Source organism: Bos indicus, chromosome 10 (assembly GCF_029378745.1).
Source record: "Bos indicus isolate NIAB-ARS_2022 breed Sahiwal x Tharparkar chromosome 10, NIAB-ARS_B.indTharparkar_mat_pri_1.0, whole genome shotgun sequence".
NCBI classification, from domain to species: domain Eukaryota; kingdom Metazoa; phylum Chordata; class Mammalia; order Artiodactyla; family Bovidae; genus Bos; species Bos indicus.
Window position 1 is genome coordinate 53574771 of NC_091769.1, and position 17227 is coordinate 53591997.

At 32.5% G+C, this 17227-nt stretch overlaps 1 protein-coding gene across 5 annotated transcripts in view; it reads left to right on the plus strand.

Annotated features, from left to right (window-relative positions):
• ZNF280D (zinc finger protein 280D) overlaps positions 1-17227 on the plus strand; it is a 185383-nt gene that overhangs the window by 108741 nt on the left and 59415 nt on the right. For all 5 annotated transcript variants that reach the window (XR_011568657.1, XM_019968775.2, XM_019968774.2 and 2 more), the window contains one exon: positions 16097-16152. Coding sequence is in view for 4 of the 5 variants with exons in the window: in XM_019968775.2 (XP_019824334.2) it covers positions 16097-16152 (56 nt within the window). In the remaining variant the exon portion in view is untranslated. The remainder of the gene's footprint in view (positions 1-16096; positions 16153-17227) is intronic.

Consider the following 17227-nt stretch of genomic DNA (forward strand, 5'->3'; position numbering starts at 1 on the left):
AAGGCTGAGAGAGAGAAGGTAGGTACAGATTCCTTTCTCTTTCCTTGCTTCCTTCCTTGGCTATTAGGGAACACTGGATAGCAAGTTCTAGGAATTTGTATTGGCAGCAAAGATTAATAAAATTATTTCCCTGTCCCCAAGGTGGTCAGAATCTAGTAGGACAATTAGACATGAAAAACTTATAATCCAATATTTTAAGTGTATCAGCTGTGGTAGGTTCACATGAAAAAGTATTTCTCCCTTTTTTAAAAATATTTTTTTCTCAATTCAAACATACACATAAAAATAGGGGTTCCCTGTTACTTCATTAATGAAATGACAAATTGGTCTATTCCTTTAAGGCTGCTTGGGGATATCCATAAAGAATTTCTAAGGTCTTTGTTTTTCTTTTGTGTTATGTTTTGGTTCTTTTTTTTTTTTTTTCTTGGCTTTGTAAGTTTTTCAGACATAAGAGTTTGAGACTTTGTAAAATTACATTTTATCTTTATCAAATTAAAAGTTAAAAATTTGTGTGCATAGTTTATCATAAAAGTAGTGACTCATCTCCTTCACCCTTTTCCATTCAGGTCTTTAGAGGCAGCCATTTTCAGCTCTTTCAGCTATTTGATCTCGTATTTATTTTATTATTTGTTAATAATATAACCGTATTTTGATTTGTCTTTTTTTGAACTATGACTGATTGTTAATAGTAGTTAAGGATTTACTTCTCTAGACCACCATCCCTACTTTCCTCTTTCCTCCTAACCGCAGCATTCCAACCAGGGCCAGAATTAGAGTGAGGCAAGTAAGGCCTCACCTCTGGCGAAAAATTTAAGGGGGCTTCAAAAAAATTTAATAATCAGATAAACATTTTCATTTATATTTTTAAGAACAAAAATTAATGCAAAGTAATCCATGATGAGCATAATTTCAAAGCTGTAATTAAAGACAGCATCCAGCCCTGCCCTTCTGTGACCCTAGAGTCATGCACATAGGGAACATAAACACAAGGTCTCACTTCTGTTTTTTTTTTATGATCCTTGTTCAGTCATGAGGGAAGGTGACACATTTTCATTGCTTGTAACTTCACGTTACTGCTAAGTAAAAGGGAAAGTTATTATTAATTACAAATCTATGTTTGTGATTTTTTTACATTATTAACAACACTAAGGTAAGTAATACCGATGTTAGTTATTAATATATTTGACCTTTCATAAATAAGATTGATTTGATGAAATGTGAAAATTTTCTGAAAAAGTGTTTTCTTACCAGGAAACTTTATACTTTCTTCACTGAAAACAGTGAAATTTATTGTTACTCACTTGTTTATATAAAAAATATTTTTCACTACTTTTTTCACCACATTGGTCTGGAAATCTGGTATATAGTTTTCTGTTGTTTATAGTAACTGATCCTTGTATTTTTCACACAAACATTTGTGTAGACCTGTTTGTTAAATATCATAACAATATTCAGTGTGAAATAATACTGAATGTGTTAATTAAAAATAAGTATTTAAAATTTATACTAAAATTCTTTAAATATAACATCTAAAAACTCAAGTGGTCTATTGTTTAGAAGAAGAAAAATGCATGTAAATGTAAAGGTTAATCAGAATTATAGGGAAGAGTAACAGGTTTGGTATAAAAAAAATTTCAGCTACTTGAAATCTAATGTTAACACTATTAGAGTAGAATTACTATGAAATTTAGAGTTAAATAAATAATTTTTTTAATTGTGTGAAAAAGACAAGAAAATTAAATGTTAGAAATTTCAGAAGCTAGTAATATAAGCATGTGCAATAAAATAAGAAAATGCCATTGAATTAAAATTATAATTCATTGCAGCCACCTATTTCTAATAAAGTAAAATGATTTTAATAGAGCATAGGCCCATCCAAGAACAAAATGCAAATTTTAAAGTATGTCTTTCACCTGGTGGGCACAGATTTTTCTAAAGCTGAGTCTTTTAAAAGCAGTCTAATGGTGAGTTAGTTAATTGTGATTGGATTATTTATTCCAGAGAATCCTTGTCTTTAGTTTTTTTTCCTGTGGATTCTTTTTGCAAAAATGCAACGAAATTAAATATTTGCAACTCAAAAAATGGTTTCAAAGGTTTGAAAAATTTAAACAGAATTTGTGATAATGAAAATTTCATATTTCATCATGATGCTTTTTTAAATGGACATGTTTTTTAATGTGTATCCAAACTGATAGTTTAATAGGTAATGCTTTATAAAATGTGATAAAATACATGAGTGACTTTACATATGTATGTTTTGTACAAAAAATAATTTCTCTCAAAGGATCACAAGAATTTATTGGAAGTTCAGATCCTGAAATACTCTAAATTCAGTTGAACTAAAAACATTAAAATCATATAGCTAATCATTAAAAATATTCTGTGTTTCATTTGTATAGTAAAGTTCAAAACATTTATAGTGTTACTAGGAAATCCTGTTGTCTGAAATACTATGGAGAATGAAAGAAGTAAAACAGTCCTTTTTACTTTTTTATTATAAACCAGGTATAGTACATCATGAGTGAATGTTTTTGATTACCAGGTATATTTACATTAAGAATGATATCATTGCAAGAGAAGAAAGTTTCAACTTAATTGAAATAAAACAAGTTGGATAATTATACCTCAATAAAGCTATTATTAAAAATAAACTAGACATGGTCTAGATTATCACATTTTGATAAGGTAGAAAGGGATACTTATATAAAAAAATGGTCATGGCCAGGATATGATAATGGAATAGATATGGCAGATGTATAGAAGTTTATATAAGCCAGTATTTCTCTCCCTAAATAATTATGCCAAATTTGTGCCTTTCTCAGCTCATAATCATAATTTAATATAAAAAATTATACATCTGTAAATTTAAATATCTTTTTTTTAGTATTGTACAAAGGATATATATTTTAGGAGTAGGGTAATATAGTGAGCAGATGAAATATTCTTGTCAATTCTGAAAACAATATTAAAATCACGTACAGATCCCTGATAAGCATCAAGATTAAACTCAAGCAAGATACTTGATACTTTACACACAAATTATAGACATTTATCAGCTATGAGAAGAAATAGTTTCAAATGTCAAAATACTTTATTTTGAGATCAAAAACATCTTGGTAAAAATATATTACAGATTTTTATAAAAATTATCTATATTTTGAACAAAGTGGCAAAAGTTTAATAAAGTTTTACAGTTAGAAAACATGACCGTGTATAAATCTCCATGCTTTATAAAAATCCTATTCTTTTGCTTTCCACAAATGAGAGAAAGTAATGTTGAAAGTGTGTCCAGTGAATGTAAAACTTGAGCAAGAGATGTGAATATTCTCCCTGAATTTGAAAATAAATGAAAAATTGGCAATGTATGATTCACTAAATGAGACTATTGATAATTATGGGAAAAGTGATTATCAAGTAAACATTTAGGTTATAAATGCCCTAACTTCATATTCGAAATAGATATATGAAAAGTTAAATAAAATGTCTTCAGATTTTGAACTTTTAAACTGGAGCAAAGTTATTTTCTATAAATTACATCTGATTTACAAAAAGTAGCTGCTGACTCAGTCCTTAAATATTTTGACAATAAAAGTTCTATAGAAATTTCGTATGAAGTAGTTGAAAGCAACATAGAATATAAGCAGTATATTTGTGTCTTCTAAAACTGATTAACAAAGTGATACCCAGATTTTAAAACAATGCCACAGTCTCGGTAAAATGAAGTTTCAGTAAGCTAATTTTAAATTATTTAAAATTGTCATTTGATCAAGACAAATTGCCAAATATGATAGTTTACTTATTTGAAAACAAGATAAGAAAAAATTAGATTTTGAAAATATTATTGATGTGCTTGCTTCCACTAAAACCAGTAAAGTAAAATAGTAACAAACTCTGGTTTTTGTTGGAATAAAATGTTTAAACTTAAACTACTGTTTGAGTTTAATATACTTACTTTTCAAGTTTTCAACACTTTTCAACTACGTAAGTGTTCTGTGGGGAAAAACTTATAAACTATACAGAGAGGAGGATTCTGAGAAGATGACATAGTAGGAAGCACCGGGGATCTGGCTTCCCACCTAGACAGCAATTGCACAGGCTGAATCTATCTGATATAACTTTTTTGAAACTCTTGAGTCTGTTAAAGGCTTGTAACTTCCAGGAGAAGACTTGCAGAGTGAATTTCAGTTAACTTACATCAATTTAAGCACTTAACACTGTAGCAACCATATGGCAGGCAACTGTGCCCATGTTCCTAGAGCAGCTTGCATGCAACTTATGCGAGCTAGAGTGGGCAAAAAAGACCTTGTCCTCCAGATACTGGGAATCTGTGCTGTTATCATTGATTGCTGCTTCTTAACACAGAGTTTTGAAGACAAGGAAGTGGGCTCAGTATTGCTGCACCTCCTCCCTTTCTTGCAAGCACCTTCCCCTCCAGCTGAAGTGACTTCCAAGGGATTTAAGTGCACAGTCCTTTTTCTTCCTTCATCTTTCTCTTTTCCCCCTTTCAGGAGCCAGATATTAACAACTTATTGAACAGTGACACAGTAATACATCTTTTATTACCCAAACCTTATTGACCAAAGTCTTTCAACATTCACTTACAGAACAAATTGCCAGCCACTGGCATTAGTTTCTGCAAAAATCCCCTGGTCAATAATGTGTTTGGGGATTGTCCTAACACATTATTGTCCTAGTCAATAATGTGACTAGGACATTCAAAATCAACTGTATATGTGGGTAAAATTAGAAGTGATTGTGTATGCCAAGGGAAAGGCTCAGAAAAGACATGAGAAGACCTCAGGTTTACACCTCAGGCTGATTTGGGAACAGAGATAGCCTACAACAATAAAAATGTTTTAATTAAAATAAAACCAGAAAACGCTGGGCTAGGGGGAGAATCTGATTCTCAGAGTTACTACATTATTAGACTCAGAGTACAACACTCTAGTGTTCAAGAAACAATCACAAGGCGTACAAAGAAACAGGCAAGAATGGCCCATTCAAGAGAAAAAATTCAACAGAAACTTCTGAAAAAGACATGTGCCAGATACACTAGACAAAGACTTTAAAGCAACTGTCATAAAGATGCCCAGAGAACAAAAGAAAGGTGTGGTGAAAGTCAAGAAAATAGTATATGAACAAAATGGAAATATAAGTAAAGGGATAGAAAACCTAAAAAGAAATTCTGGAGATGAAAAGTGCAATAACTGAAGTTGAAAAATTCACTAGAGGATTCAAAGGCAGATTTGAAAAGAGAAGAATCAACAGACTTGAAGTTAAGACAGTAGAAGTTACAGAGTTTGAGGAACAGAAAGGAAACAGCTTGGAGAAAAGTAAACAGAGCCTACGGGAGGTATAGGCCACCATGGAGCAGACCAACATGCACATGATGAGAGTCTCAGAAGGAAAAGAGAGAGAAAGGGGCAGAGAGACTATTTGAAGAAAAAGAGATTGCAGACTTCCCAAATTTGATGAAATACATGAATATAACCATTCAGGAAACACAAAGAATTCCAAGTAAGGTGAATTCAAAGAGACCCACACTGAGACATATTATAATTAAACTTCTAAAAGGTAAAGCAAGAATCTTGAAAGCAGGAAGGAGAAATGAATCGTCACATACAAGGCATTCTTAATAATATTATCTACAGACTTCTAATCAGGAATGTTGGAAATCAACAGGCAGCGGGTTGATATATTCAAAGCACTACAAAGAAAAAAAAGTATCAAGAATTCTATATCCCACAATACTATCCCTCAGAAGTTAGAAATTAAGACATTGTCACATAAACAAAACTAAGAGTTCTTGACCACTAGATCTGCCCTACCAGAAGTGCTCAGGGAATTCTCCATGGTGAGACAAAAGGGCAGTACATGAAACTCAGCTCTGTAGCAAAATAAGTATCTCAATAAAGGTAAGTGCATGGGCAGTTTAAAACTACTACTCTGTAACAGTGATTTGTAATTGTACCTAATACTTTTTGTTTTCTTATGTGGGTTAAGAGATGAATGAACTTAATAAAAACAATTAGTGTAAGACCAAATATTTCTCTAACTCTGCAACTCTAAATTTTGTTTCCTACATAAGTTAGGGTACTAATGCATTTAGTTTATATTTAGGTATATAATGAATAAAGTTGTAATTTTGTGACATTGACAAACAAAAGGAATGGGCATGGAACTATAAAGGAACAAGAGTTTTTGTATTGATATCTTATTGAAATTAGTGGGTATAAATTTGTGTTGGAGAGTTATAACTTAAACATAATCCTCAAAGTAACCACGAAAACAGCTGTAAAATATACACAAGGGGAAATGAGAAAAGAACTTAAACATTTCACTACAGAAAATCAGTTAAACAGAAAAGAGGTCAGTAATGCAGGAAATGAGAGCCAGACAAGTTGTAAGATATATAGAAAACAAACAGCACAATGACAGATAAGTCCCTCCTTATCAATAATTAATCTGAATGTAAGTGAATTAAACTTCCCAATCAAAAGATGAGGTTAGTGGAGTGGATAAAAACACATGATCCAACTACATGCTGTGTACAGGAGACTCACTTGAAATTCAGAGACACAAGGGAAAAGTGAAAGGATGAAAAATAGTCCATGCAAATAGTAACCAAAAGAGCATGGATGGCTTTACTAATAGACTATTAAAATAGACTTTCAGTCAAAAAAGCTTATAAGAGAAAAGGAGAGACATTATATATTAATAAAAAGTTTAATACTGCAAGAAGATATAACAGTTATGAATATTTGCACACCTAATAACGGACCATCAATTTATATGAAGGAAAAATTCATAGAGTTGAAGGGAGAAATAGACTATTCTGCAGTCATAGTTGGAGACTTCAATAACCTACTTCCAATAATTGATAGAATAATCAGACATAAGTAGGGAGCTAGGAAGTTTATTAATAAACCTATTAGATTTTGCATACATACACAGAACACTGTACCCAGCAATGACAGAATACACTTTCTTGTCAAGTGCACATGGGACATTTTCCAGGACAGACCATATAGTATAAGCCACAAATTAAGCATCAGTGAATTTTAAAATATAGATGTCATACAAAGTATCTTCTCTGATCACATCAGGACAATATCAGGTATCAAAAAGGGAAAATGAAAAATTCATCAGATCATAGAAATTAACACACTTTAAAACAACCAGTGGATTAAAGAAATCACAAGGGAAGTTAGAAAATACTTAGATCTAAGAATGCAAGCAAAAACACAACATAACCAAAACTTTAAAAATTCAGTGGAAGTGATACTGAAGGAGAAATATATGGCTGTAAATCCTTACATTAAAAAATGAGAGATCTCAAAGCAACAACCCAACTGTACAACTTAATGAACTAGAAAAAAAGAACGCAAACTAAACCCAGAGCTAACGGAAGGAAAAAAATAAGATTAGTGTGGAAATAAATAGAGAATAGAAAAGCAATAGAGAAAAATTGGCTTATTGCAAAGACCAATGAAATTGAGAAACCTTTAGCCAGAAATACTTAAAAAGAGAGAAGATTTAAATTATTAAAATCAGAAATGAAAGTTGGGACAGTAGAACTGTTTCTGTAGAAACAAAAATGATCATAAGAGAGTACTGTGAACCGTATGCCAGTGAATTGGATAACCTACATGAAATGGACAAGTCGCTAGAAACTTGAAACAGCAGGACTAAATCATAAAGAAATAGAAAACCTGAATAGACACATAACTAGAGTGAATCAGTAAGCAAAAATCTAACAAAGAAAACCTCTTGACTTGACAACTTCTTTAGTGAATTCTAAAAAACATCTAAATAAGAACTAACACCTCTTCTTTTACACTTTTCCAAGCACTGAAGTGGAAGAAATAGTTCTAAACTCATTTTATGAGGCCAGCATTACCTTGATACCAAAGCCAGAAAAAGACACTAGAAGAAATAAAACTAGACCAAGTTCCTTATGAACATTGATGCAAATATCCTCAACAAAGTTCTAGTAAACAGAATTCAGCCACATATTAAAAGGATTATATACCATGAACAAATGGGATTCATTCCTGAAATGCAGGAGTGGTTCAATATATGAATATGATCAATGTAATAAGCCAAATCAATGAAAGAAAGCAATAAAAGCCACATTATCACCTCAATTGATGCAGAAATTGTGTTTGACAAAATTCAACACACTTGAATAATAAAAATGCTCAGCAACCTAGGAATAGAAGGAAACTACCACAACATGATAAAGCCATATAAGAAAAACCCCACAGCAAACATCATACTCAATGGTAAAAGACTAAAAGATTTAATTCTTAAGATCAAGAAGAAGGCAACATGGCCACTTTCACTACTTTCCAACATAGGAAGTTTTAGGCAGAGCAGTTAGTCAAGAAAAAGAAATAAAAAGCATCCAAACTGGAAAAGAAGTAAAATTATATATGTTGGCAGATGGTATCATTTTATATATAGAAAACCCTGAAGATTCCACACAAAAACCATATTAGAATTAAAGTTAATTCAGCCAAATAGTAGGATACAGGGTCAACATACAAAAATTGATTGTATTTCTATACACAAGAAATGAACAATCTGAAAAGGAAATTACAAAACAATTTGCAATAGCATAAAAAAATAAAGTACTTAGGAATTAACTTATCAAAGAGTAGTAAAAGACTTCTACAAAGAAACTATAAAACCTTGCTGAAAGAAATTAGAGAAGACATAAATGGAAAGACAACCCATGTTCATGAATTGAAAGACTTAATATTGTTAAAACACCAGTACTACTCAAAGCAATCTACAGATTTATTGCAATCCTTACAAAAATCCCAAAGATTTTTTTTTTTGCAGGAATAAAAAAACTCATCCTAAAATGTATATGGAAACTCAAGGAACTTCAAATAGCCAAAACAGCTTTGAAAAAAAAAAAAAAAAACAGCAGTCAAACATCCTGATTTTAAAATTTACAACAAAGCTACGGTAAACAAAACAGTGTGGTATTAAGACAAACCCATAGACCGGTAGAATAGAATAGAGAGCCTCGAGATAAACCTTTATATATATATAGGGTCAAGTGATTTTTACAAGGATGCTAAGACCAATGATGAAAGGACAGTCTGTTTAATAAATGATGCTGGCAAAACTGGATATTCACATGCAAAGAATTAAGTTGAACTTTTACCCAGCACTATACACAAACACTATATACAAACATTAGCTCAAAATTGATGAGGGTCTTAAGTGTAATACCTAAAATGATAAAACTCTTAGAATAAAACAAAGGACAAAAGCTTCATGATGTTGAAATTGGCAGTGAGTTTTTGGATATTGCACAAAGGTACAGGTAATGAAAGAAAAAAATTGTACAAATTAAAAATTTTGTGCATCAAATCAAAACCACAATGAGGTACCATTTCATGCCAGTCAGAATGGCTGCTATCCAAAAGTCTACAAGCAATAAATGCTGGAAAGGGTGTGGAGAAAAGGGAACCCTATTACACTGTTGGTGGGAATGCAAACTAGTACAGCCACTATGGAGAACAGTGTGGAGATTTCTTAAAAAACTGGAAATAGAACTGCCATATGACCCAGCAATCCCACTGCTGGGCATACACACCGAGGAAACCAGAATTGAAAGAGACACATGTACCCCAATGTTCATCACAGTGCTGTTTATAATAGCCAGGACATGGAAGCAACCTAGATGTCCATCAGCAAATGAATGGATAACAAAGCTGTGATACATATACACAATGGAGTATTACTCAGCCTTTAAAAAGAATACATTTGAATCAGTTCTAATGAAGTGGATGAAACTGGAGTCTATTTTACAGAGTGAAGTAAGCCAGAAAGAAAGACACCAATACAGTATACTAACGCATATATATGGAATTTAGAAAGATGGTAACGATAACCCTGTATGCAAGACAGCAAAAGAGACACAGATGTATAGAACAGTCTTTTGGACTCTGTGGGAGAGGGAGAGGGTGGGATGATTTGGGAGAATGGCATTGAAACATGTATAATATCATGTGAAATGAATTGTCAGTCCAGGTTCGATGCATGATACAAGATGCTCAGGGCTGGTGCACTGGGATGACCCAGAGGGATGGTACGGGGAGGGAGATGGGAGGGGGGTTCAGGATGGGGAACACATGTATACCCATGGTGGATTCATGTTGATGCATGGCAAAACCAATACAATATTGTAAAGTTATTAGCCTCCAATTAAATAAATTTATATTAAAAAAATTTGTGCATCAAATATTCTACCTGGAGAATAAAAAGGCAACCCATAGAATATGAGGACATACTTGCAAATCATATATCTGTAAGGGATTAATATCCAGAATATATAGAGGATTCATAAACACAATAACTACAAAACCACCCAACTAAAAAATGCATAAAGGACTTGAACAGACATTTTTTTCAAAGAAGATTTATCAATGGCCAATAAACACATAAAAAGGTGTGCAATGTCACTAAATATTAGATAAATACAAATCAAAACTACAGTGAGGTACCATTTCACACCCATTAGGCTGGTTACTTTTTAAAAAAAGAAACATAAAAGCCCCACAAAATCTCCAGAACCAGAAGACAAATGATGATGATGATGTGAAGATATTGGAGACCTTGTGCATTTAAGTGAGTGAGAGAAAGTCGCTCAGTCATGTCTGACTCTTTGCAAGTCCATGGCCTATACAGTCCATGGAATTCTCCAGGCCAGAATACTGGAGTGGCTAGCCTTTCCCTTCTCCAGGGGATCTTCCTGACCCAGAGATCAAACCCAGGTCTCCTGCATTGCAGGGTGAATCTTTACCAGCTGAGCCACAAGGGAAGCCCAAGAATACTGGGGTGGGTAGCCTATCCCTTCTCCACCAGATCGTCCCGACCCAGGAATCCAACCGGGGTCTCCTGCATTGCAGGCAGATTCTTTACCAACTGAACTATCAGGAAAGTTGGTGGCAAGGTAAAATGGTATATCCATTGTGGAAACCAGTATGGCCGTTCCTCAAAAAATTATATGGTCCAGCAGTTCCTCAAGAGTTGAGATATTTGTACCCCTGTTTTCATAGCAACATTATTCATAATAGCTAAAATATGGAAGTAAACCAAGGGTCCATCAACAGATGAATGGATAAAAAATGTGGTATACACCCCATTTGAAGTAAGAGAATTCTACAATATGGATGAACTTTGATGACATTTTGCTAATCAAATGTTAGTCACAAAAAGATATATGATTTCATTTATATGAGGTACTGAGAGTAATCAAAAAAGAGTATAGTGGTTGTTTCCAGAGTCTGGGGGAGGAGGGAATAGGGAGTTATTGTTTAATTGGTATAGATTTTTCAGGTTTACAAGATGAAAAAAATTATAGGGGATGGATGGTGGTAATGGTTGTGTAACAATGTGAATGTATTGCTATTTAATACCACTGAGCTATACATTTAAAAATGGTTAAAATGGTAAATTTTATATGTATTTTGTCTCTGGTAACTCTGTGGCTTGGCATAGCACTGATCTCAGCCCAGTTAACAGCACAACTTTTTTATTTTTAAAAATTTTTAACTGCTAGGTTTTCATTGCTGTGCAGGCTTTTCTCTAGTTGCAGAGAGTGGGAGCTACTCTCCAGTTGGAGTGTGCAGGCTTCTCATTGCAGTGGCTTCTCTTGTTATGGAGCACAGACTCTAGAACATGAGGACTTCAGCAGTTTCGGCTCATGGGCTCAATTGTTGGAGCTCCCAGACTCGAGCACGGGCTCACTAACTGTGACACATGGGCTTAGTTGCTCTGCAGCATCTGGGATCTTAGTTCAGGGATCTAACCTATGTCTCCTGCATTGGCAGGCTAGTTCTTTACCAAAGAACCACCAAGAAATCCCAACATCACAATTTTTGGTACCACTATACTGAGCGACTTCACTTGCACTTTTCACTTTGATGCGTTGGAGAAGGAAATGGCAACCCACTCCAGTGTTCTTGCCTGGAGAATCCCAGGGACGGGGGAGCCTGGTGGGCTGCCGTCTGTGGAGTTGCACAGAGTCGGACACGACTGAAGCGACTTAGCAGCAGCATACTGAGCTAGGAAATGTACAATAATTTTCTTTCCTATACTTCATTTTGTTTTTCTGAGGTAAAATTATATTTTTACTGATTTGTTTACTCTTCTGTGTACCTAATGCTTTTTTTAAATGCTGCAGTTTGTTCAGTATCTGGAAGTATTTTTTTCAGAATGTTCACACATATCCAAAAAAATTGTTGGAGGATCTGGAGATCTTCTCTCCAGTCAGCTTTAAACTAGTTACTCTCTAAGCTTGATGCATAGTTTGTTGATCAGGGTTTTACTTTGCCACTTTGTTGTGTTGGATGTCCTGTTTCCTGAACTGTGAGTCCTTTTATTGTTTTACTCCTTATTTTGATGAAATATGTCCTTTAACAATTTCCATAGAAAGGTTGCGTCTTTTTTCACTTCATGTAAATTTATAACTATTTATTCTAATGATATTAATGGTTTGGCAATAGAAAACATTTTTCCTATGCATTTTTAAAAGTATTGTTTTCATTATGTCTGATGCCATTTTTGGTCCACTTGGTGTTTATATTATTTTGTTCTTTGGAAACTTTAATGTTTATCTCAAGTGTTTTGAAATTTCATATGTTCACCCATCATCCTTTTTTCTTTCATTATGGTACAAATTTGATAAGCCTTTGTAATCTTAGATATTTATGTTTGGGGGAAATTTTCTTGTTTTATTTCTTTGGTAAATTTTCACTTTTATTTTCTTCTCTGTTCTCTCTCTTTTTTTTTTTTTTTTTGGAAACTCCTATTGATGACAGCTACTTTCTGCATCAACTTCTCTGATTGTATGGCATTTTCTTTCTTGCCTTCCATCTTTTTGTCTTTTCATTCGGTCTTTCAAAAAAGATTTTCTAAACTTAATTACTTATTTTAGTTGCCATATATTTATTTTGAATTGCTCTTTAGTTTTTTATTTGTTCTTCAGTTGTTTTCAGTTTTTTTTTTGTTCTTGTTTAATGTATATAATAATATATCATATCTCCAGGAATATTGAATATATATATCATATATATTTATTTTGTTTCTGGCAAAGTCTCTGATGTCTCCTAGCCTCTTTCTTTATTCTCTTGTTTATTTTAATCTGTGTAATGTAAAGGATGTCTACACCTTGAATGTTCATTCATGTTAAAAATTAAAGCACAAAAAAGATGATCAAAAACCCTATGTTTGTACAGGGACAGGTTGTGCAGTGCAGCATACCACAGGGTACATTCCTATTTCATCTATCTATTCCCCCTAGTACTCCTAAAATTTATTGATGTTTATGGTACTAGAAAATAAAAATATGAAATTTAAAAAATATTGTTACTTAAAATATATAAATATTTTCCTGAAAAATAACTATTTGCAAACAAAAAGAAATTTATTTAGAATAAATTGTTCTACACTTTTGCTTATCTTTTTAATGTCTAGTTAAGCAGAAGGAAACTAGATTCTTGTGTTTCTGCGTTCAGTCTGTTGTGATATATTTTGATTGAAATATATAAAGAATACCCAGCTTCAACCAGTACTTTAATAATCTCAGATAATTATGATATTCTTTTTATGACATCAAAATTAGACATGTGGAAATTTTCTTAAAGCTTTGTTGCAATGTGGAATCTGACATCATATCACTGAACATTTTGTACTCTGCGGTTCATTAAAATCTACTGGTCAGGCTTGCACTTTGTTTGGATCTTTTATCCGTATGTGATTTTATAACATTGTTCATTAGTCATTTAGAGTATATTTGTTCTATGTATTCAATATATAGAATATATACAAGTCACATAGATCCTCCAAGTTTTGCCATGTTTCATATTACAAATCAGGTAATCACATTCATTAGTATTAGCATTTATCTCATGAATAGTAGATACAAGTTATCCTAAGATTTAAATTTTTCTTGAATTTTATTCCTGGCAACAAACACTGTTTGATTGTTTACTTTAATGTGACGTACTCATTTTGTCATTTTTGAAGAAAATACATTCTGAATACTCGGGTCTAAATATTCATAGTTTGACAGTCATTCTTTAAAAATAAAAATGATGTTCCATGAAAAAAAATTTGGCCAAGTTCATCTTACAACTAAATCACAGACCCAAGTGTTTTTGGTGTGCAGCAGCAGTACTTTATGCATGCTTGGTATTTCATTACACAGACTATTCAAAAGACATATACTCAAGGGTTGACATTTAGTAAAATTAATTTTACTGCTGGTGTATGCCAGTGGAGAATACAGTGACTGGTTCAATGTCAGTGCCTTGATTTGTGTTAAAATGTCAGCTTTTTTACTCATTACTGCTTCGTACCAAGAATTTTAACCTCACATGCCTTCTAAAAGTGTCTTGGAGGCCCCATATGTCTGTGAACCAACTTGGAGAACTGCTGACATGGATTATGTTGTGAAGGTTGCTTCATGGATTACTGTGCTGTATGACATGCTCAGTCTACTTGGCAATTTTTTAGACTTCAGCATAGGAAAATCAGATGCTGAGGTGACTTATTCTTTGGTAGGAAGGATGCTCTCAAAGTTTTTGAGGCTGATAATTTTCTTCAAAGAGGAATCTCCTAGATTCCAGCTGGGGTTGGTGGAGTGATGAGTGGTTCCTCTGGCTGCTAGCATTCTGGGAGCCAGGCAGAGAGATAAATGAGGATCACTTTATTCAGTTTATGGACCTTTACTAAATTTTTCTGTTTTCTTTCAGTAACTCTTACCTGCCCTTTGCCATTCCTGGTGTTCACAAGTCCATAGACAGTCTCCAGTTCAAAGACTTGGCCTTTGGCCTAAGCAGTAGAGGAAAGAATAGGTACCTGTTGTGTGAGTTGGGGAAAGAGTATTTAGATTTCTCAGCAGTATTCATTCTTTATTTTTACCTTTTATGTATTGAATATTGTACTGAATTTCTCCAAATACCAGATCTGTTAACTTCTCTGGGAAAATTGATTCTCTTTTCCTTGCACTCCCCTGTTCAAATGTTTAGTTATCACTTCCTCCACACTGTGAAGTTAATTTCTATTCCTCCAGCTACTTTGCGTCTACAAATTTGTTGACATCTCTTTGACAGTTAGTATGCTTTGATGCTTTCTTGGTCTTTATGAGCGGAAATTGTTTTATTTCCTTGCCCTCATTTTAGTAGTGTTTTTGGAGAGCAGGGAAATACATGTATGTGATTAATACACCATGATCACTTTCACAGACTTGAATCAATCATTCTAGTGACTAAAAGTTGGACCTAGATTTGAAATTTCACCACTTACTGTGGTTTTGCCTTGGGTTTTCTATTGATGCTTAACCCGCACAGTCTTTATTCTCATTTGTAGAAATGGAGTTTATAATATCTAATAATGAAGATTAAATGAGACAGTGAATGTAAAGTTCTTAATATACTACTTCATGCATCGTAAAGTCTCAATAATTTCTAATTGTTTTAAACTGTTAAGCTTGCCTCTTTATTACTGAGGTTTTATTATATTCTTTCCTCCCCAAAAAAACATTTGAAATAATCAAAATACTTCATTTGTATATTATTTAATATTACTTGGTTTGACAATGGAAGGGTTACCATGACTCCAAATATAAAATCATAGTTTCATAATGTTTTACCTAAGTACCTGTTTTTAATATGTGTGTATAAAATACTGTGGATGAGACTTATTCAAATTCAAGGTGTGCTTTACTAGTTTTCTAGTAATTACAATTATGGTTCACACTTAGAAGAATCTAAGGAAAGCAGGTATTGTTATAACTGGGTAACTGTTTCATATCCTTGCTTCAAAAACTTTTGGTACACTGAAATTCTTATGAGTTTTTTAAAAAACAATTTTTGAAATCCTGTTTTTAGTTTAAGAGTTATTCTAAAACATACTTTAAGAAATTGTTTTTTCTCTTTCTTTGGAATACTAGGCAGCACACAAGTTCTTTTTATCTAGAAAGTTTAATAAAAGTAGCAGTTTTGAATATAAACATAATTTGAATGTAAGCTTAGTTTTGAATATAAAAGAAAAATGTTATTAATCATTTCAGGAAATTGCAAGATCTAATTTGGCTGAAGGAGAAACAGAAACATCAAATTCAGAAAGGTAAATATAAGGAAAAGCTGAATCTCTTGAAATTTGTGTATATAAAATGATATTTGAGCTGTATATTATTTCAGTTATTTGGGAAAGGGCTATTTAAATTTTATATATGGTGTTCCTTTTAGTAATGACTTTCAATTAAAATCAAATTTTGAAATTTTAATACAACAGAAATATACTACAGATCCTTAGTTTTGAAGTCTTTTAAATATGTAGAATACATTTTATAAGTTGTTAATTTTTTAGAGTACAAGTAAATAAAATGGTAATGGATTGTAATTGCCTCTGTTAAATGAAAATAGTTACAAGATGCTGCAGGTTATAAGATGGTGACAATTATTGCAAATAGTTTTAAAATCTTATTTTTAAAGTATTTTTTAAAAGCTATAAGTTACTTGTGTGGTAGGATCTCAACATAAAAGTTTCAAAATTCAACGTGTTTTTTTTTTTTAATTTAATTCTTGAGTAGAACACTTAGAACACGAGATTTCACTATTTTTTAGCAAAAGAGAATCCAATATTCTAATTAGAACTTTATTCCAGTTAAAGATGATTTTGTCTTTTAATTACTTTCCCCATTTCTGTCTTTATGCTGTGTGTTTTACCATAGTCTGCTTGTTAACTTGATGAGATTAATCAATCTATTGCCTCTAAAAAGAAAATTATGGAATAAGACCTTTTGACGATGTTTCTTAGACTTGACCAGGACAATTATCTAGCCCTTTCTTTATCTAGTATTTTTCCTAGAATTTTGGATGAAAAAAGTTAACAAAATTCAACTAAGGACTTAGGAGAAAGACTAGACACATCTATATTATTTAACATTTTCTGTAAATTATAATTAGTTCAATAAGATCTGAACAAAAATAAGAATTTTACAAATTTAAATGAGGGAACTATTATAACTTTTTGAGATAATGTAATTGACCTGTAAGACCCAAGAAAATGAGCAAAGTATGACTGAAATTAACCAAAGTATTAATTAAGGCAGCAGAACCATTCTTATATACCCATAACATGTCATTACAAAATCTAATGCATAACATAGTTAATTCACAATAATAACAATGAGAAATGT